A 21,096-nucleotide genomic window follows, 5' to 3' on the forward strand; every position below is an offset into this window, starting at 1 on the left:
TCCTTTTGATTGAAACGCAATATTCTTCCACTTTTCGAGGGAACATCATACATGACATTCCCCCTTTCCGGTTGATAGAAGAGTGATTGATGGTGAGTGATGGCCACTGAGGTAGAATGAGTATATCGATTCCTACAATCGAATACTTACTCATGTTATGAGAAACTTCATCTTGACCGCGCCACTTCTCAACGGATCGCCGACATGAAAGAAGCCACGCTGTTGTGATTCGAGAGTCAACTTGGCAGCGACCTTCTGAAGCCAGGTAGGTACCTTGAACAGGCAGGAGCGAGCGAGCACATGTCCAGACCTCTTCATCTTTGTGTGAAAAAATCTGCTCTCGGCCAGTCGAGTGCCATCTGGAACATCACCGCAAAGTGTGTTGGGATCTCAACCTTCGTATCAAGATTACTCCTATGGCATGGGCCAACTAGGTCTCTTGATAGATGCCATCATCCAAACTAAATCCCAAGTATCTACCTCACCAGACATTTCAACCAATAAGTAAAGGAGGTGAAAAGTGAACGGACTGATGGAGGATGTTACTGATCATAGCCTTGATGTAAACGAAACTTTATGATCTAGTCAAGGAATCATGATTATCTACGCCTCAACCATTAGGCCCCTTCATGTTACTCAGGAATATTAAGCTGATCATAAGGTGGATGGAGGGCACGTAGGCAGGCAGGATGAGGTGAGAGAGGGCCCCTTTCGTAAAGGTATACTCAAGTTGCCATCGTGAATACACACTCACCCACCTCACCCCATCGCTCCTTCCCACGGGTGGTGCCTTCGTTCCTTCTCTCTTTCCCTTGACTGCCTGCGAACCGCCTCTTGACCGCCTATAACCGCCCACGAACCGCCCTTTTTCGATTCCTCCTTTCTTTTCCTTATAAAAACCCCCTTCTCATCCCCTCCTCCCTCTTCTTCTTCTCTTCCCCTCTTCAACCCATAGCTACCACCCAAGCTTTCAAGATTCCCCTCAATCAGATCTTCCTTGTGTGCACCTACCTACCTTATACCCTACCAGCGTCGTCGATCGAATCAATCTTTCAGTCTTACCTAGATTAAAGACGGAAAGCCCCCTTCTTTCATTTCATTCCACCGATTCGTTCATCCAATACGATTTCTATCCGAGGCTTTTCAGCCTAGGAAAGAACGACTTCAGCAGAATAGAGGCACCTTCTTCTATAACAGTCCAATAATACGGATCGAAATTTCTTCCGGCATCCAGCGACCTCATCTCACAACAACACACATCTGTTCACAGTCGCACTCAGATCACCGGCAGTATGTCATTACATTGCGCTATACCAACTTGAATTTGTCACTAACTTTTGTATAGAGATGGCTCAGAACTGTGGTCAAAGACTTGCTCCTCACGACCAAGTCCTGGCATCATACTTGGCACAGCTCGACCTAGGGGATGACCACGCTCAAAGTGCCCCTGCCGCTGCTGCCGCTGCCACAGCTGCTGTGCGTGGCAGCAGTGGGGGCAGTAGCGGCAGCAGCAGTAGAGGCGGTCTCGGTCGTGGCGGGAGTATGTTAAGAGGAAGTCGAAGCGGAGTCACAAGCTCTCACCATGGCACTCACAAAGCTGTTCCTTCCCCTGCTGCCGGCTTTGACCAGCTAGTCTGTATCGACCCGGAACCTACCAACACTAGCGCAATAGCCAGTACAAGCCATGCCAAAGGCTTCGAAGCCATGCGTATGGTTGCCGAACAACGAGGCCAAAGCACGCATGCACCTCACGAACAAGTAATCTCGCGATTTGCAAGAGAATTCTACAACCTGCCGTCGAATTATGCCGGCGACCCGTTGAACCTTCGCAACCAAAGCGCACCAGTCAAAGACTACGAGAATACTGCGCTATTCATCACTGGGCTTCCGGCCAATTGCGATCATACTCTGCTGCTTAAAGCTGTTGCTGGCTGTGCTCCAGTGGGCAAAGTATATGCCGCGGTCATTAACGCTCCAAAGCCGATTGAAGGCCGGCTTCTTACCGCAGCTAAGTTGGTGTTTTTCGACTGCGCTGGCGCCGAGAATTGCTTCAGGGCCATCAAGCAGAGAAGGCTCATTGTCGGAGGACACCGTCCCAGAGTTGTCTGGAACCGGATCAAGTCGGCCGCACAGCCCAACACCAGCAGGTCCCGAGTCATCCTAATTCGAGGCCCATCTGAGCTGGTCAGGCGCGATGTGCTGGATCGCTGGTTCTCCAAGAAATTCAGCTACCAGACTGAGGAAGTTCTAGAACGCCGAGTACCACAAGCCGGAGTCACAGTGCTTGAATGGCGGTTCGGAAGCTTCCGAGCCCAAGCGGAGGCCGCCACAATGTACATGAGTGAGAACGAGCTCGAGGGCACGAAGCTAGAATGGCGTTGGGAAGTAGACCCCTGTGCTCGATCTCAACTCCAAGCTCAGGTGTAAAGGTGGAAGGGGCAGTGGAAGAACGGATTGAACGGCACGGGAGGTGCGGGAAGCCAGAAGTTTAATGTTGGTGAGGCTGGCTGGGAGGAAGTGGATGATGTTTTGGGTGTTTTGGGCGTTTTGGGATTTCGTTTTTAGAAGAAAATACAACCAAAGACCCTTCTACGGTCGACCGAAAGAGGATGTGCACAAGGATATGCATTGGAAGCAAAGAGGTGAATGCAGGCGGGTCAAAGAAGCTTTTGCCAAGGGGCAAGCTGGGATGGAACGGTTCGCTCATGGCTCGTTGGGGTGTGGGAATCTACGTAGTATGTACGCAGTAAGCGTGGGAGAGAAGTGGAGGTGGAGATGCGATGTGCGACGGTGTCTCAGGCTGTGTGGACGCTCGTGGCATTGTTGCTTGGCTTTGTCGATGAGAGGACCCAGTTGTTCGTCTTGGGGAGATCCTAGCGTGACTGCGTGAGCCTTTGCTCTTGGCTAGGTCTTGGCTCATATTGGCTTCATCTTGGTTTGACCTGGTTCGACTCTTGATTTTGCTTACTGTGGTAGGCTCAGATCGTAGGTTCTCGGAACGATGGGTGTTATAGGCCCAGGTCCCTTGGAGTTGAGCCTCCCCGTTAGGTTCCTCGTAGCCCGTTACCCCGTCTCCCTCAGCCCCCCCTTTGGTGTTGTGCGCGCGTTCCGTCAAAAGTCTGTGCTTGGCTGCCTCCCTCAGAAGGTTCAGGTGCCTTTCCTCTGGAATTGTTACTCCGTCCGAAAAAAAAGTCAATTGTATGGACGGTGGTCCCTTGTTACTTTAGGGCGGGTTGCAGTTAGACGCATGGGACGCCCGTCTGCTGCATAACTTTGCCCAGATGTTGAGATTTCGAGAAAAAGCCTCGGCACTGTACCAGGAATTAGGCGAACTTGACACAATCGGTAGACTCTACTACTCTGTGGAGTAGAGTGAGAGGAACGGAGATGAGGATCAAGTGTCCCATGTCAGCGTGGTCATTGATGACGGACAACATCTGAAGGATATGATGAGAGGAGTGGCTGGATGCGCGTGGAACTCTGAGAATCTTGGAATGGAAGTCTTGGCACAATTTCGTTACTGGTGGATGGAGAGGAAGGAAGACGTAGTGTGCAGCAGCGCAGTAAGGTACGGAGTACATACATACACCATAAGGTACTCGGTCGAGTCGGTCGTGGATCAGTGGATAAAGTCTTGCTGGCGTTGCATTTCTATTGGGGAAATGCCTCCGGGACTTTGATGGTCTTCAGGGGTCTGCGATGGCTTTGTGACGTCGTTCGGCGTCGCTGGCGTCGCTGGCGTCGTTGGGCTGCTGCTTATCTGCACGACGTTTTGTCTTGGCGACCAATTTCTTCCACGGTCTTTTCCCCCCTTGCCAGACTTGCGGCCTGCCTGCATTGCCGCCAGTCTGTGAGTGGTTATTCGCTTCTTTTTCGTGGTGTAGGTACCTACATACGATGTCCTCCGTAGGCTGCAGCTGGACAACGCGAAGCAAAACAACAAAACCAAAACATGAAGCCTCGACACATGTGTGGAACAGCTTCCCAGAGAGCAGGGCGTCTGTCTGTCTTCCTAGGTATCGTATCCGTACGTACCTAGCATCAAATTCCAATTACCACCTCTCGCACGCGTCGCATCCTCACACACGGACGGAAAAAGTATCTTGTACTTTTGGTTTCACGGCATTTCAGGCGGCGCCCGTCGAACGAGCCAGCTGGCCAGGTGTACCCAACTACCCATCAGGTACTCCGTACACGCACACACGCCCGCCCGCTGCTTCTCTTCCCAAGTTCCCACTCGTCCAGCAATGCACAGGGGTTCTGTCAGAGCTCTTGGCATGACAGCAAGCCTGGCCGTGCCTTGATTCACCGACTCTCAGTACGCCTCGAACTCTTTCCGTCTCCCTCTCCCCGTGCAAGGTTTCTCGCTAGAATTCAGTCCAGATGTGTGGATGTGTATCTGCCTGTTCATCGGCTCCCCTTGCTACATATGCAACGAAGCCGAACATGTCACGAACTCTCTTGCTCTCTTTCGGATTGACGGCCTCCCTCACTTACGCAACAAATAACAACAAGACAACATCTGCCTAGGTTCATACTCAGGTTCCCCCTTCTCACTGACTGGTCAGCAGCGAGAGAAAGCTCAAGTTGAAACGTACTCGCCCCGAAACCCCCAGGCCCGGTCCAGCCCAGCCCCCCCGGACAACCTTGAACACAAACCCCTGCTGCCGCTACCGCTACCCGCGGCCACCAATCCACCACCGACCGACTGGACCACGTTGATCAAGACTGGGGAACGAGGGTCCTCACTTCTCTCCATCTCTTCAGAATCCGTTTATTATATCCCTCCCTCCCACTTCTGCTGTTCGTCCAGCCACACTGTCAAAAGTCTTGGTATTGGGGTTTGTTCCACACTTCTTCACCGTCCCTTATCCCAGTGATACAACCTTGGTGTACCCGCCCTCTTCGACTTCGTATAAGACGTCCTTTTCGCCCTTGTAACATTACAACTTCTTCCAAGTGAAGCACCTTGGAAACCCAACAACGTCTAGACAAACATAGACGCCTCAGCTCGCCGTCATGTCGGCTCCGAGGTCACCCTACCGCCAGAGCTATAGATCGTCAACCGATGGACGATCGCGTCGACGAGAATCAAACCACCCCATCATCCCTCCCGAGAAGGCACGCACTTCAAACTACTCCTCCCGCGGCGAGGAGCTGCCGAGCCACAATGGGCACCTACACCGGAAACCTCCGCCAGGTAGCAAAGTCAGGGTCAAGCCGTCCGGCGAGAGTGGCCGCCGGGGCTTTCACCCTTTCAAGTTCCTCAAGATCTCCTGGAAATCGTCAAGTCGAGCCTCCCTCCTCTGCAACTTTCTCTGGCCTTTTGTGCCCGCCGCTTTTGCCGTTCGATATACTCGACCGAACGACCATGTTCTCATCTTCATCCTCACTTACATCGCCATGATACCCTGTGCCAACATGGTTGGATTCGCCGGCCAGGAGCTCTCTCGCAAAGTGAGCCACGTCTTTGGCGTGCTGATTGAGACAACGTGAGAAAAGCCCCGTTCTTCCGCACCTTGCAATGCTAATAATAGTTGGTAGCTTTGGTTCCATTGTCGAAATCATTCTCTTCATGGTACTGCTCGCCGGAGACCAGTTTACCGTCATCAAGGCTGCCATTCTCGGTTCCATCTTGGCAACTATGCTTCTATGCCTGGGACTGTGCTTCATTGCGGGTGGCATGCGACGAGACGAGGCCGAGTTCAGTGAAGTCGTCAGTGAAGCCGGCAGCGGCTTGCTGCTCACAGCGTAAGTACTACCTCCGACTGGCAACACCACACGATGCTAACAACTGTGACCAGAGGTGTCACCCTCGCCATCCCGACCCTGTTCGCCAACTCGCTCGAAAACCAGCTCACCGGCGAAGAACTCGGCAGCAAGACCCGCCACATCTCGCGCATCGTGTCCTGCCTCCTCATCATCGCCTACGCCGTCTACGTCTACTTCCAGGCCCGGACCCACCACGGAATCTACGACGCCATCTTTGAGCACGACGAGCAGCGAGACCACGACAAGCGCAAGGACCTCAACAAGCCCAAGCTGACGCTGACCGAGTGCCTCGTCGCCCTCGTCATCGCAATCACCCTCGTCACCTTCATGGCCATCTACCTCGTCGAGCAGATCGCCCCCATCGTCGAGCGGCACAACATCTCGGACCCCTTTATGGGTCTCATCCTCGTGCCCCTCGTCGAGAAGGCCGCTGAGCACCTCACGGCCGTCGACGAGGCGTGGGACAACCAGATGAACTTTGCTCTGTCACACGTCCTCGGCGCCACGTTGCAGACGGCTCTCTTCAACGCGCCGCTCGTCGTTATCGTCGCGTGGGGCCTGCACAAGCACATGGACCTCGTCTTTGAGGTGTTTGATATCGGCATGCTCATCCTGGCCATCTTGACTGTTGGAAATTTCTTGAGGGACCAGAAGAGCAATTACCTCGAGGGATTCTTGAGCGTGACGATTTACGTCGCTATTGCCGTCGCTGCATTTTACTACCCAAACCCGCCCGGTCACGGTGGTACTGCCGAGGGTGGGAGTGCAGAAGGGGGCCATTGAGGCATGTGTTAAAGTACGAACGGAATAGGAAAGCGAAATAACGAAGGTCACGAAAGAAATGTACATGTATTGCTTTACGGGAGTTAATATTCACGGAGAGCAAACGGGTATATAATCAACAGAGAATATTCAAATTGCAGAAAACATTATGATCATTCAGTATCTGTAACGCTAGGAGTGGTATATATCTGCTAACTATCCGCACGTCCACCCATGTCGCGTGTGTAAGTGCAAGCGAGACCTGGGGGTGGATGCATGTCGTCTCCCCTTCTCTCCGCGGAGATGCCTAAAATACGCTGGTAAAAACATAGAGTCCCCCGCCGTCTCCGCAAAAACGTAGTCTTTCAACTTCGTTCCGTCCCAAGCTAGAGGAAGTTTAGAGCAGAATTACCGTTTCCCCCCCCCGGAGATGCTTGATTCTGTCGCACCTCTTTTTCTTTCTTAGTGTAGATGCTTGTCGTTGATACAAACTCCACCCACACCACCCCGTCCAAGTACGGCCCGGCGCGGTGGCGGCTCTGCCTGCTGACCAGGGGACCTGTGCCGAACTTCCGAGCTCCGTCGGCCCGGCTCACGGGACAGGCGTTTTTGACGTCCCCTTTGGGAATCTGGACTCCCCAGATGTGATCTAGAAGAACAACAGGTCGTCTTCCTTCCATCCGAGGCTGGCAAGGCTGGCGCGCACCCCCTTCTCCAACGGCTCCGGCCCGCAGACGAGGACGAGCTCGTCGCCGCCGCCACCACTGCCGCACCTGCCGACTTCCCTTTCGAAAAAGGCGCCGTCCATGCGACCCTTCTGTCCCGTCCACTCCGGCCCAGGTTTGGTGAGCGAGTACACCAGCCGACACTTGTCTGGGCCGGCGGCGGCGGCCATTTCGTCGAGCTCCGCGCGGCAGAGGATATCCTCCTCGACGCGGTTGCCGTCGAGGACCAGGCACGTCGTCGGGTCCGCTTCGTCCTTGAGGACGGCGCGGAGGACCTGGAAGATTGGCGTTATGCCGGAGCCCGCGCAGATCATGACGAAGCGCTTGACTGTGCGTTGTTTCCCCGAGATGGAGCATAGCCCCTTGCCGAGGTATTCAAATTTGCCAATGGGGCCCTTGAAGTCGACAAAGTGGCCGACGGGGATGGCGTCGAGGGCCTGCGTCATCTTGCCGCCCGGCTGGCCGCCGGGGGTGTCGTAGTAGATCTTGACGAGGACGTGGAGTTGACCCCGCTCGGTGCCCTCTGATATCGGGGTGTAGGCGCGGATGATGGCCTCGCGGGTGACGGGGTCGCGGAGGCGCATCATGAGGTGCTGGCCGACGGGCAGGCCGGCGATTTGGTCGGCGTGTTCGAGGGTGAAGGTGAAGATCTTGGTGTCGGAGGAGATTTTTGTCTTTTTAGAGAGGATGCCCTTTGTCCAGGTCTTTGACTGGAGGAAGACGGCGCGGGGGGAGGCTTTGGAGTCTTCTACTACGACCTCGCCTGCGCTTAGGATCTTTTGGGCTGCTGAGTCGAGGGTGCCGATGTGGTACTGGGGCATCATGGCCTTGGCGTTTTCGCTGTCTAGAGGGGGGACTATGTTAAGAACGAGTAACACTGGAGAAGGGGGATGACTGCGAACTCACGAATGGTCAGGAACTCTTCTGACACGTCCTGTGCGGCTGCTCCAAAGATGGATGCCGCGCCTCCCGGATGGCCTTCCAAGAAAGGAGTGCCGTCGTACACCTCGTTATTGACGACGAACCAAGGCTCCTCTTCGCCCTCATGCTGGCGTAGCTCCTCAATGGAGATGGACCGCTTGACGGTATCCTTGGTCATGCAGATTTCCTTGATGGGCTCCAGTTCGGCGGAATTCTCAGCTTCGCCCTCAACCTTCTCGCCCCAGAATCCGTTGGCCAGGTTTCCTCCAGCCTTCTTGACGCGGTCCATCCAGCCGCCCGGCATGAGGGCCGGTTGCGTTGGGTGCTCGAAACGTAGGCTATGGCCCTCTTTATGGATGACGATCCTGAACCACGGGTTATTCATCATGCCCAGGACACTCCAGTACATGTCTCTCGGTTGCACCATCATGCCCTCGTCCATGGCGCGGACCATAACGTCCGCCGCATCTGCGAGCTGGACTACGGGAATGTCCAAGTCCCAGAAGCACCAGCAGAAGCAGCTCTCTCTCCAATCCATGTCCACGCGGCCGCCGTAGAGGGTCTCGCCCTCGGGAGCGAGTCGGTATGTGTCTTCGGGGTAGTTAATGTTGGCGAGGAGCCATGTCTTGCCACGGCCTAGGGTTATTTCTACTCTGGTGATGCGTCGACCGCCGCCGCCGTACGCATATCCGCGAACCTTGTAGGACTCTGGTCCTTTGTTCAATGACAGAACCTCGTCGTGCGCAGGGTAGCAGGTGGCGCTGTTCGTGTTGAGGTCGTAGATGGCGTAACGTTCATCTTTCCACACTTCGGGGAGGTCAGCGCTGGCGTCTGGCGAGACCATAGTTGGGAGCACGCGGTTGTCGTAAATGTGGTACCAGTTGTCGCTCGGCTCCTTGGTTACAATGATCTTCTTGAGCCACTTTACGCTTCTGCCGCCGATCTGCCCAGGAATGATGATGCGTACTGGCTTCCCGTGGTCGGGGTGCAGCAACTCGCCGTTCATGCGGTAACAGACGGTCACGCCGCGGTTAGGATCCATGCACCAGTTGAGCTTGATGCTCGTTCCATAGTATCCGTTGGGTAATTTGTCGGCGCCCTCGAAACAGACGTATTTGGCGCCCCTCTTGGGCATCGCCTTGGCGAGCAGGTCGCCTATCGAGACACCGGTCCAGATGGCTGTTGACAGACCGGCGGCGCCCCATGAGAAGCCTTTTGACTTTCTCACCATGTTCTGTTCTTTCCGGCGGTTTCCAGCGCATACGAGGGTGACGGGGTAGGTGATCTGCTCGTAGTCTGAGATGAGGTCCCTCAGTGTCATCTTGATAGGGTTCTCGACCAGGCCCTCGACGGTGAACTCCCAGTCAAACATGTCTTCATCCTCGACTTTTGGCACTGGGCCATGGTTGCGTACATAGTGCAAGTCTTTTGTGGTGATGAAACCTTCGTCGTACAGCTCGCTGAGAGGGGCCTCGACGTTGAAGGGGTGAAGCCCCGTTAGGCGTATTAGTCGGGGATCTCGGGTGACGTGACTGTCGGGTGTCTTGAGGTCTTCGGTGAGGACCTTGTTGACTCTAGACTTGGGAGGTAGGGGATACGTGCGAGGGCCCTCGACGATGACCCCGTCTAATAAGCATCCTGATATCGAGCAGTCTGATCCGCCGTCAACGCTATAAGACTGACCCTCTCTTACTGTCGTTGCTGGACTCGGGGGAAAGCTGAGCTCCTTTTTGACGTGTGATTCTCGTATGGATGTTGGGGTAGGGATGGGTAGAACTTCCATGGTTGACGACGATGGCTGAGTATGAATGATAGGCGTGATGAGGAAGAGTGGATGAAGTTGAGCAGGGTAGGCGTCCGCGGTAATAGTTGTCTCAGTCGTTGATGACAATCACAAGCCAGCCATGAAAACTACGTATGCGCTAGGCAAGATTTAATCAAGTATCAAATGAGAAAACAAAGCTCGATGCAAGGTCGCTATAAAGTAGAGCAGATGGTTGGGAATCGCGAGAGAAAAGAGGGAATCTACAAACGCCGGATAAGGATGGAATAAGTAACAATGATGAGTGGGTTGGGTTGGTGGAGGTGAGATTTGGATTTCCTGGGGCCGGAGTTTGGTGTCTGTGGTGTGGGCGGGCCGGACGCACAACAGGGGGCGAGGGGATGGGGAATTGCTGCATGACATGACATGGCATGGCATGGCAAGTGCAAGGCCAAAGATTTAAGGCCTTGCTTAGGGATGGGGTGGGATAGCACAACATGGCATCATCAGATGGAAGTGACGCTAAGATAAAGGCTCACTGGGAGACCTAAGAGCCGTGGACAAGCAGGATCATCTCTCCGAGAATTGCGCTGACGGTTGGACAGGAAGGTATACAGTACCTACCTAGAGAAAGAGAAAGCCCCGTCCTTGTACAGAACCTGCGGTGCCATATCCCATCCTCACCCGAGACTTTTAGCTTGAATGCCCTCGTTGGCCGTGGTCAAAGTGTCGTGTAAGTGAGCAGACGGTTCGCCGGCGAATGAGATCGACCAGACGGTCCCGAACCTGGCAACTTCCTTATTCGACGGGTACGAGACGGCGTGCGGCGAGGAGATGCAACTTTCTAGCTAGGAAGGGAGTGGGCTCAAGTGTTGAAGAGTTCCGCGGAGGAAAGACACACACTGACACTACTGGCATGCTGCGGGATTCTTATCAGTTGCCCGCGTCATATTTCTCTTGGACAGTTTGACGTTGGCGGTTGGACTGATGCTATTGGGGCGATAAGGGCACAAAGCAACGGACGAGGGAATTCTCAGCGGAGATGCTTAATTCGACCTTTTTTTTTTTCTCTCTCTCCTTCACTCTACCGGCTCGGTATTTCACGGCACTGGATTGGTCAAATGATTGAAATGGAACCCCGATCGGGATCCATGCCCCTGGGCCCGGGAAAGGCCCGTGGAAAAGGGTTGAAAGGATCCCGGATCGGGGGGATTCTCGACGTTCAAGAGAACCGGCACCCTTGTACGTCCGGTTGGCCGCCGCATCCATGAGCTGTACTTATTTTTCTTCGCCGGGCCGCACTTCATTATATTCTTATTCCATTTCAAACCCAAGAACTACCCTTCATGCTTCTTCATGCTGAGAGGCGGCACTTGATCCTTCGCCGCAACTGCCACACCAGGTATCATCGGATCAGGTTTACCTTCTTCAACTTGGCAAGCATTCACCTGTCGTTGGGCCAGGTCTTTTGACCTCGTCATCCTGGGGCCATTAACGTGGCACGTCGCACTGCTTGACACCCATCACGACGGTTTGCGGAGATTTCTCTCGTGTTGCCTGTAACACTCATGTCGTGGCTCACGGTTAGCGTCGCCCGGTAATGTGGCGATATGGAGTCTTGAGCAACATCTTGGTTGTTAGTGAATGACTTGTCAACGTTCGCTACGTGACCTCTGATCCTACAGGAGAACGTGTGACTCAACGTAGAAGAACCTTGAATGGAGCCAGAAGTCTGGATCAGCCACACCTTCAGAGTTTGTGCTTTCGCATTGCGTAAAGTTTTAGTAAGAAATAACATGTGTGATGTTGTGGCTGATTTGTCGATAATAGGATTGGCATACTTGCTTTCTTGATCCTGGCATGTCCGTCATTGGTCAATTGAGACGGTGATTCGTGGAATCTTCGAATTGGCATGTTGGCATTAGATCTATGCTCCCCCTATCTTGCTTCATCTTTTCTCCAAGGCAACATGTCTCACGGCTGGGTCCGCGAGTGGGGATGGAGGCATTCATCACGAAGCCACAAAAATGGGCGTCGAAACTTGCAAGACTCACCAAAGCTCGTGTTTCCCATCAATTGGCTTGAAATCTTTGTTGATAACACACTGTCAAGCTAATGGAATATGAGACTTTCTCATCTAGCTGAGTGATATGACTGAACTCCATGAAGCTGTCTTCCCGTCCGTACCGTCCTTTCACCTTCGCATCAACGTAAATCCTCCCGACAATACTCCATGCTACATACAATTTCCTACCTACGATGCAGGTACGCAAATACGGAGCGACGGGGACAGGTTTTCCATGGTGAATGTGGGAAGTGGACCTGTCAGGTAAACGACAAAAGTACCCAAAGCGCCGGGTCATGACGCTCACCGCCCGGACCGCTTGGATGACCGTGAAATGCGGCATCTAAGGCGGCAAATCAGATGCTACCTTGGCAGCCTACCCACCTAAGCTACAGGTCATTCACAGCAGGAACCATGCGCTAAGTAGGTTCCTTCCCCCGAAACTCTCACTGCAAGGCGCCTGTGCAGCCTTCCCCCATCACAAACCTGGAGGGCTTTCCGCGACCTTCCTGAATCTCCAAGGCCACTACTTCGTACCGAAAACCCACTAAACACAACCGCCACCGTCGCTGCCCTGACTTCCCTTGTGCAGATCCAGCAGCGACAGGCAACCCAAACGGCTCCTCACCTTCACCTCAGGTCCAGAATTCTCTCAGCACCGCCAATACAATCGCCAACAACACTATTCACGCAAACCCGAACCGACACGACCACTTGCCCCCCCAGGCAAGGCCTGCCGCTGCGAATAATCTTACCGATGCCGGCCCATGTTGACGCGCAGAGTCACATTCGTTTACAACACTCGATCCCATAGCATCAGCTCCCGACATCATCAGTGCCATCCTGCCCTATGTAGCGCCCGTCCGCTTTCAACCCTTGCATATACAACACTCGATTCTCACGATCCGCCATGGATCGTGCTAGGAAGCGTCAGTTGCGCTCTCCCGCCCGCCCGCCGCCTCCTCTCCTACTATGCGGCATCTTGCTAACAGCCACTCAGGTGAATTGCGCTCCTTGAACACCCGCGCTTGGGATGGCGAGCAAGGTTCGTACATCGGGTTCAGACCCCACCATGCCCAACACCCCTCCTCTGACTTGCCTCTCCTACACAGACCTGTTTGCTGTCAGCAAATCTCTCGATTCATCTCTCAAGAAGAATACCGCCTTCATCAAGCGCCTTCGAACCGCCGTATCAGCCGCGACCCTAAATACCTTCCTCCAAGAGATCCGCACCCTCAGCCTCCACAAGTACCTCTCCGAAATTGTCTCTGCCTGTTTCGAGGGCCTATGCAGACTCAAGTCCCCCGGCGAGATCGAAGCTGGCGTCGAAATTGTTAGCGCTCTACACCAGCGCTTTGGTCCCAGCGAGTTCACCGAATACCTAGGATGGCTGCTTGGGAAGGGAATGGCAACGCCCGACAAGAGCTTGCTCAAGTCGTTGGCACCCGAGGTCCGCGAGAAGGAGGAGAAAGAGCGCTTGACGCGCCAGCGTGTGCTCTTGCGCATTGTTACCGAACTTTGGCTGGTTGATGTTCTGCGAACTCTCGATGACGTTACAAGACCAGACGACGCTACCAAGGGTGCTACAGGTAAGGTCGCTGAGCTGAAGCCCAGAGCGCAGGCAAACAGGAGCGGCGCTACCGAGCCTTTTCCCCTTGAAGTACTCAAGGATCTACTTGGCCATGATCGGGAACACGTAAACTTGCCTCTACTCGTCATCTTCGTCAAGGCCTTTAGCTGGGATATCTTGGGAGTCAAGTCTTCGGCTGCCGAGGGACGAAAGACAGTTGAGGAGGACGGCGCGACCAAGACTGCCAACGGAATTGTACACGGGGAGAGTGGCGGCGAAGACCAAGTCATCGACACCGAAGATCAGCCGTTCACGCCCCCTGAGCTTCAGGAGAAGTTCAAGACTATCCTCAAAAAGTACTTTGAGGACGTCAAAAGCCATGTCGTTCGAGACCAGAAATCAATCCATTCCCAAGCCCGCCGCAATGCTGAGGCCTACGTCAAGTCTGGCGAGGTTTTTGAAGATCGCCAGGCCAACTTTGAAAAGCAAATGAAGGCCCAGGAGCGGCTGGTAGCCAATGCTCAGGCCATCGCGGACGCCATTGGCGCTGATATGCCTGATCTCAAGGAGAGCGATGACTCGCTGGGCAATACCAATGGCTCGATCGGTCTGGTCAAGGCTGGTGACTATCTTCGGGGTCTTGGTGACGGTGCTGGTATTTGGGAGGATGAAGATGAGCGACGCTTCTACGAAAACCTCGTCGACCTGAAGGGCAAAGTTCCGGGCATTCTTTTGGACGACGGTAAGAAGAAGAAGTCCGATAACGAGGAGCAAGTGGGCAGGAAAGTGGAAGTTACCGATGCACCGGAACCACCCAAGGTCCCGGACGCAGCCGAAGACCAGTCCACCTCCATCGCCAACAAGACGATTGGTGCTCAGGTGGACGCAGTGTTGGCCCGCCTGCCAGATCTCACCAATAAGGACGTTATTGACCAAGCTGCTATCGACTTCTGCTACCTCAACTCGAAAGCCTCGCGCAACAGGCTAATCAAGGCTTTGACTGAAGTCCCCAAAGGCCGCGGAGACCTGCTGCCCTCATGGGCCAGGCTCGCTGCTACTTTGGGTAGATACATGCCGGATATCCCCAAAGGCCTTGTCGACTATCTTGATGCCGAATTTCGCAGTCTGCAAAGACGAAAGGACAAAGACTTCCTGGGCCAAGTGCGCTTGAGCAATATTCGCTACCTTGCTGAACTGACCAAATTTGGCATCGTTCCGGAGCACGTTGTGTTTCATTGCCTCAAAGTCAGCCTCGACGACTTCTCGAGGATGAACATCGAGATCATCTGCAATCTCTTAGAGAACTGCGGACGGTACCTTCTGCGGAACCCAGAGACTTCACCACGCATGGCAACCTTTCTCGAGACATTGCAACGCAAGAAGTCTGTCCAGCACATTGGCCAAGCCGAACGCATGCTCATCGAGAACGCCGTCTACTATGTTGACCCTCCTGACCGGCCTGCCATTCAGCAAAAGGAGCGCACCCCCATGGAGCTGTTTATTCGCAAGTTGATCTACATGGACATGACTAAGCGTAATTACAGTAAGGTCTTGAAGCAGATTCGCAGACTTCACTGGGAGGAGGCCGAGGTAAGTCACAATTGATTATTGCAGTGTCGTCGGGAATTAACCATACGACAAGGTTGTCACCATTCTTGAAAAGGTCTTCTCTAAGCCGGGCAAAGTCAAGTACGGCAATATCCATCTTCTCGCAATTCTTCTCAGCGCAATTTACCGCTATCACCCTGCTTTCGTCGTCAGGGTTATCGACACTGTCATGGAGTCGATCAGCTTCGGGCTGGAGCAAAACGACTTCAAGTTTTACCAGCGAAGGATTTCTGAGGTCAAGTACATTGGTGAACTCTACAACTACCGAATGGTTGAGCATCCAGTCGTCTTCGACACTATGTACAAGATTATGACATTTGGCCATGGTGGTCCGCCCATCCCCGGTCGACTGAATCATTTCGATTTGCCCGATGATTTCTTCCGCATTCGTTTGATTGCGACTATCTTGGAAACCTGTGGCATGTACTTTGCCAAGGGCGCGGCTGGCAAGAAGTTGGACTACTTCTTGTCGTTCTTCCAGGTTTGTGTCTTTGGATTTCGAGTGGCTTCCCGTTGACTAATACATGATAGTACTACATCTATACCAAGCAATCGCTGCCCATGGATATCGAGTTCATTGTTCAAGACACTTTCGCCCTTACACGACCCCAGTGGAAGTTGGCAACCAACCTCGAAGAGGCTTCAAAGGCATTCCAGCTTGCCATAGCTCAGGACCAAAAGGTCTCGGGAGCCGACAAGACGCTCGAGGCCGATGATGCATCCATCGGATCGTCTTCGGACGATGAGGATGGAGATGAACATTTGCCTGAGCCCGAGGCTGACGAAGAAGAGTCTGATTCTGACGAAGATGCTGAGGTAAGAGAATTGCATAGGCCGTGCTGGCCCAACCCGTTACTGATCAGTCGTACGAACAGGACAATGACGTCGACATGTCTCACGCGGACTCCGATAGCGAGGATGAAGCTATCGTGGTCACTCGTCAGCAGGAACAGGTTGATCCGGAGGCCGAGGCTGAGTTTGAACGTGAATACGCTAAGATGATGGCCGAGAGTTTGGAGTCTCGCAAGTTCGAGCGCAAGCCCTTGTTTGACGTGCCACTGCCCGTCCGCGGCAAAAGCAAGGAGTCAGCAACAGCAGCCGACTCTGGAGATACCGGTGTGCCCGCTCCCAGTAGCACAATGGCCTTTTCGCTCTTGACGAAGAAGGGCAACCGTCAGCAGGTGGGTGAAGTCGTCGTGGGTTTCGTGCAGTTGTCATCTTTGCTAACAAGCTTCGCAGACGCGTACTGTGGAAGTTCCTTCCGATTCAACATTTGCTGTGGCTATGAAAACTCAGCAACAAGCCGAAAGAGAGGAGCAGCAACGCATCAAGAACCTTGTCTTGAACTATGATCTTCGCGAGAGCGAGGATCCGGATGGTAACGACTGCCCAAACCCAATCAAAGCACACCTAGATATTCACAACCCCCAAGCAGGCCACGAGAAGCCAACTTCCTACCACCATAATCGAACAGATCGCGGAAAAGACCGCGGCGGACAACGGGTTCGCAAGCTTCAGCTAAGTGACGTTGATTGGTATGAATCATCAACCAAGCGTGGAAACTATTTCGCGCGGGCACATACTCCTCGCTCCGACTGGGACGTAGAAGCTGGCAACGATGTAGAGCAGTCAGAGACTCCTCCAACATATCAGCACGGTACTGTTCACAAGCGTCACATGCCGGCCATGCACTCTACGCCCAGACCAGGAGATCGGAAGGAACAGCCTAGCCGGGTTCGCAAGTGCCAGTAGAGTTCGCTAACGAAGGGGAAACCTCGATTTCATAACAGGACGTGAAGAACGCACCATCATACAGAACTAGGTTCTGAGGATACACGTTATTGCAGTCTACCAGACGCTACCAATACAACCCCCTGGAGGTTGCCCCAACTGCCAAGACTTCCAGGGTGCAGGATGGCTCCGGAGGCTCACTGAGGCAGACAAATCCATGCGAGGCACCAAACGCGGCCGAGTATACTCTCGTCACCGGAGCTTACTAGCTTTTCAGGCTCATAATACTCCACGATCTAGCCGAGACCCATGGCGGACTGGCAAGTAAATAACCCAAGCTGCGATCAACAATTGGTTTATAACTTAAGGATTCATATGGATGAAGAGCCATGGGTTGCAAGGATGGCCAGTCACCGGCTAGATCGTAGTTTGTGCGTAAGGGTGATGATGAAGGAGAGAGGAACGCCAGGTGGAATGGATGGGTGCAAAGCAGATCTTTACCACAACAGCTAAGCAAGTGGGTACAGTACCTATAAGATCTGAAGCCATCATTCTGGTTGATTGGCCCTGGGATCACTGCCGTCTTTTCTTTACAGAGGAGAATTCCCACATTCAACATTCTTTTGATAGAGAGAAGTAGATGTCCAATATTGAGAAAGGTAACAGACACATGAGCAAATAGGCTTGGCTGTCGTTGCCAGTGCCTCTTCCGACCCGTAATAGGCAATTTTGATCTAAGTCATTTCTCACGGGCGAATCTGGCTAAATGATTCACTCATGGTGGCATGGCAAGAGGTAGGAAAGCGTAATTGTGATTTTCAACCTGATCGTTCTAGTGAAGTGGCTGACAGCCTGATCTTGTACTCTCACAGGATTCGCAGCTGAATCGCTGGGTCCGTTGGCCAGAATTTTGAACAAGATGGTTGCGGATGTGGCTTACAGTCGACCCGATGTGTGGTTTGAGAGCTGGTGTGAAGTGGGGTGGGGGCATCATGGCACTGGTCGACGGTGCTAGATCTGATGTAACTTGATGGTGCTTCTTGGCAAGCATTAGCTGTGGGCAAGAGGAAATACGAAGTGCACATGTTTCAGTTGGCACAGGCAGTACCATTACTTGGAAAGGGTGTCATCGTTCGTTTCATCTTGGAAGAAATCCCTAGGCTGACGTTGCATCGTAGGTAGTTGACGCTGGCCAGTCGAGTCTCGGTGAAAAGAATTTTGTTTCTCATTTGCGGCAGGAAACGTCCCGACAACAGCATGCTGTGCATTTGGCGCTGCCATTGTTGCCACGCAGCTGTTCAGCACAACTACACCGCGACTGCAGCCGCGACCGGACGTAGGCCATCCTACGTCCGGTGGACGCAAGACGGGCTGCAAAAAAGCCAAAGGTGTGCTCTGAGGTTCATGCAGGTCGAAAGTGTATGTCTACGGCCAGGGCGATGGCAAAAGACGAACAGGACCCTGTGCGCGTGTCGAATCCGATGGCGACAGCTTGACAAGGCTGGGCAACATTATTGGGCCGAACCTTGACCTTATTTGTACATAAGCTCGCTTCATTCGTCCGATGTCGAGGTTCTCACTACGCCTGCCTCGGCCAAGGCATCGCAAACGGAGAAGAAGGTCGTTGATGCCAGTGCCGAGTAAAAATGCTGACAATTCACATTGACAACAACGACGTGTCACTTTCACATTTGAGGTGGTTGAAGAGGTTACTAGCCACACAAGTCGAAACTTGAGTCGGCGGCGGCGGGCGATCGCGTGGCAAATTGAGACTGCAAACAACTATCTGTCGCCTGCGAGATGCCATCTTCGAGGGGGTTGAGGATGGATGGGAGTAGGAGCGCGTATCCGTAGAGGGGTGGTCTGGAAGCGGGTGGGGGGTGAGCGAGGCACGCGTGGGCGTATGGCGCCGTTGTCCCAGTGTGTCCTGAAATATCACATTCCGGCTGATCCTGGGTTGCTCGGACGTCCACGGACGTCTTGGGGTGGAATCTGTATGGTACCATGCCCATATCCACCGGCTAGGTAAGAGATGTTCAGCACCGACCACGGCAACACTGCGCCCACCCTAGACTGGAAGACAGGGAGATGGAAGGATTAGTAAAAGAGGATTTGAGCGAATCCAAGGACGTGAGGAATTGGGCGCGGTCTTGTTGTAGACATTGGTTTTGTATCGAGATATCGCTAGCAAAGCTTGAGGTCAGATGCCCTGGAACACGGCCGGAGTTGGAGTAGATGATTTGGAAGATGGTTGTGTGGACTGTGGAAGAGGTCGAATGCGGCAGAGAGCCGTCTCGTTTGGTTCTGGCCCCAAAATAGACGGGATCGTTCGTGGTTGCATAGCCGTGGATATCGGAGAATTTCGTTTCTTTCCTGAATCCTCGTCGACTTTGGAGAAGTGAAATAAGACAAGCGCGATGGATGTTTTGGGAAAGAGTTCCCCACAAGCGCCGGGATCGTCGTCGGCAAGATTGGCTGCCCCTGGACCAAATCGTCTTAGCGCCTCAGGGCAAGGTTCGGTTTGCTAACCTTGAGGGAGGTGCGCCAATCATGTTTCCTTCCTCCTGGATGTCCCGTCCCTCACAAAGTGCGATGGAAGACGGGAAGCCCCAGATGCGAATCACCAAGGTTTCCTTCCGTCACCTCAGTCAAATTCCAGCTGGCAGGGATCATCTTCTCAGCGTTTGATAGTAAGGGTTTACGGAGTACTGGCCCCAGTATACATACCAACCTGAAGCTTGCTTGGCCGAGGTGCCTCGCTCGGTTCTTGGTGTGCTCCAAGCTCACCTTACCTAGGTACCATAGCAATGCTGCCTCTAGAAAGCACTTTACGGATGGGTGTTTGTCATTGTTTGTTGGGAGGTGACGGTCAAGGAGTGGCAAAGGCCAACCGGAATGGCTTCTACGGCAACCGCGCATAGGGTTAGGCGGGCGGGTTGCGGCGTCTAAACTACGTGACTACCGACTGTGAGAACAGAACATTCCATCGCAAACTCAAAAAGAGACACTTCATCTTTAATTCATGGGGTGATGCTTTGCATTTACCCTAATGCGATGGCGGTCGAATAAGGTGGCCGTACAGGGCACCGGAAGTTCTTTGATACAGCGGCCCCTACCGCCCGAAGTCCCGGCTGTGCTGACGACCCACCTGTTGGCTCATCTGATCCCTGCCCGACCCTTCCCTAAATGGACTTGATCCTCTCTGATATGCTTAGCTAATGCAATTGACACCCCTGCTTCACCAAGGGCAAATGCAACTTCACGTCGGGTCCTTGAGTGCCAACAGCGCATACCTACTTTGCTACTCTCACATCGCTTCGCTAATTATCCCAGGTTCACCTGCCGTGTACGTCACATTCTACACAAATATGCTCAGATATTGGAAATGCAGGATACCTACCTTACCCCAACGGGTCTGGGCTGTTCGTTCAGACAGGAAAGGTAGACCCAGATCCAACAAGGTGTGCGGAAGAACTCTCGCGGGGCTCGGCTGGGCTGTGCATTCCAGAGTTGACGATCACGTCCGTCTCCTACTCATAGTTGTTCCCAGCAACGAGAGCCTTGACCTACGTAGTCGCCGTTAGCATCAGAAGCACATCATATTTCAGCAACGATCGCGGATCTAAACGAGACCACGAGGACGGGTGATACCCCTAAACCACCTTTGCGTGATTAGCATTCCGTCGAGAACCCGGCTGCGTGGAAAGTTGTAGACACGAGGCATGTCGCACCAAGGGTCCTGACAGTCGTACCACATGCCATTCTAACTATCTTGCCCGGTTAACTCATCCAGCATTTCTGAGCGAGGCTATTGCCACGACGGCAACCCGATTCGTCAATCTTGCCATGTACCAGGCGCCGGGGACGTCTAGGAAACTGTAGAAACACGTCTCCTAGGTCCCGCTCGGCATACAGCTTGCAACTCGAACCGGCCGGTCGCAATACCAAGAGCCCCTCCATGTGCGCAATCGGGTGGCTATCCGCGCCAAAATGATGCCTCGCCTGGCTTGACATTGGCGCCCATCCATCAACTGGCTAATGTGATCCGTGCAGGTCGGTGATCCCTGAGAGCTGCTCTTTGCTTGCTTGCCTGCTTGTTTGCTTGATCCCCTTGGGCTGAATACCTAATCATCCTCCTTACCCACCTATTCAACTTGGACCATCCAGAACCCCCCCCCCC

General features: G+C 53.5%; 5 protein-coding genes across 5 annotated transcripts; 3 read left to right on the forward strand and 2 right to left on the reverse strand.

Annotated features, from left to right (window-relative positions):
- Positions 1-1,347: 1,347 nt before the first annotated feature.
- CLUP02_14887 (uncharacterized protein) lies at positions 1,348-2,427 on the forward strand (the record flags this gene model as incomplete). The annotated part of the gene is made up of 2 exons (XM_049293813.1): positions 1,348-1,540; positions 1,598-2,427. The coding sequence occupies 2 exons, from the start codon at positions 1,348-1,350 to the stop codon at positions 2,425-2,427; spliced, it is 1,023 nt and encodes a 340-aa protein (XP_049150959.1).
- A 1,525-nt stretch (positions 2,428-3,952) lies between these two features.
- CLUP02_14888 (calcium/proton exchanger) lies at positions 3,953-6,555 on the forward strand (the record flags this gene model as incomplete). Its single annotated transcript, XM_049293814.1, has 4 exons — positions 3,953-4,027; positions 5,002-5,492; positions 5,545-5,751; positions 5,805-6,555. The coding sequence occupies 4 exons, from the start codon at positions 3,953-3,955 to the stop codon at positions 6,553-6,555; spliced, it is 1,524 nt and encodes a 507-aa protein (XP_049150960.1).
- Positions 6,556-7,183: 628 nt separating this feature from the next.
- CLUP02_14889 (uncharacterized protein) lies at positions 7,184-9,963 on the reverse strand (the record flags this gene model as incomplete). The annotated part of the gene is made up of 2 exons (XM_049293815.1): positions 7,184-8,103; positions 8,166-9,963. The coding sequence occupies 2 exons, from the start codon at positions 9,961-9,963 to the stop codon at positions 7,184-7,186; spliced, it is 2,718 nt and encodes a 905-aa protein (XP_049150961.1).
- A 2,954-nt stretch (positions 9,964-12,917) lies between these two features.
- On the forward strand, positions 12,918-17,185 carry CLUP02_14890 (MIF4G domain-containing protein; the record flags this gene model as incomplete). The annotated part of the gene is made up of 8 exons (XM_049293816.1): positions 12,918-12,936; positions 13,008-13,052; positions 13,120-15,167; positions 15,241-15,666; positions 15,735-16,001; positions 16,061-16,366; positions 16,425-16,919; positions 17,033-17,185. 8 exons carry the CDS (start codon positions 12,918-12,920, stop codon positions 17,183-17,185), a joined length of 3,759 nt encoding a protein of 1,252 aa, XP_049150962.1.
- Positions 17,182-17,535, reverse strand: CLUP02_14891 (uncharacterized protein; the record flags this gene model as incomplete). Its single annotated transcript, XM_049293817.1, has 1 exon — positions 17,182-17,535. One exon carries the CDS (start codon positions 17,533-17,535, stop codon positions 17,182-17,184), a length of 354 nt encoding a protein of 117 aa, XP_049150963.1.
- Positions 17,536-21,096: the final 3,561 nt, after the last annotated feature.

Source organism: Colletotrichum lupini, chromosome 8 (assembly GCF_023278565.1).
Source record: "Colletotrichum lupini chromosome 8, complete sequence".
In the NCBI taxonomy this organism is placed as follows: Eukaryota; Fungi; Ascomycota; class Sordariomycetes; order Glomerellales; family Glomerellaceae; genus Colletotrichum; species Colletotrichum lupini.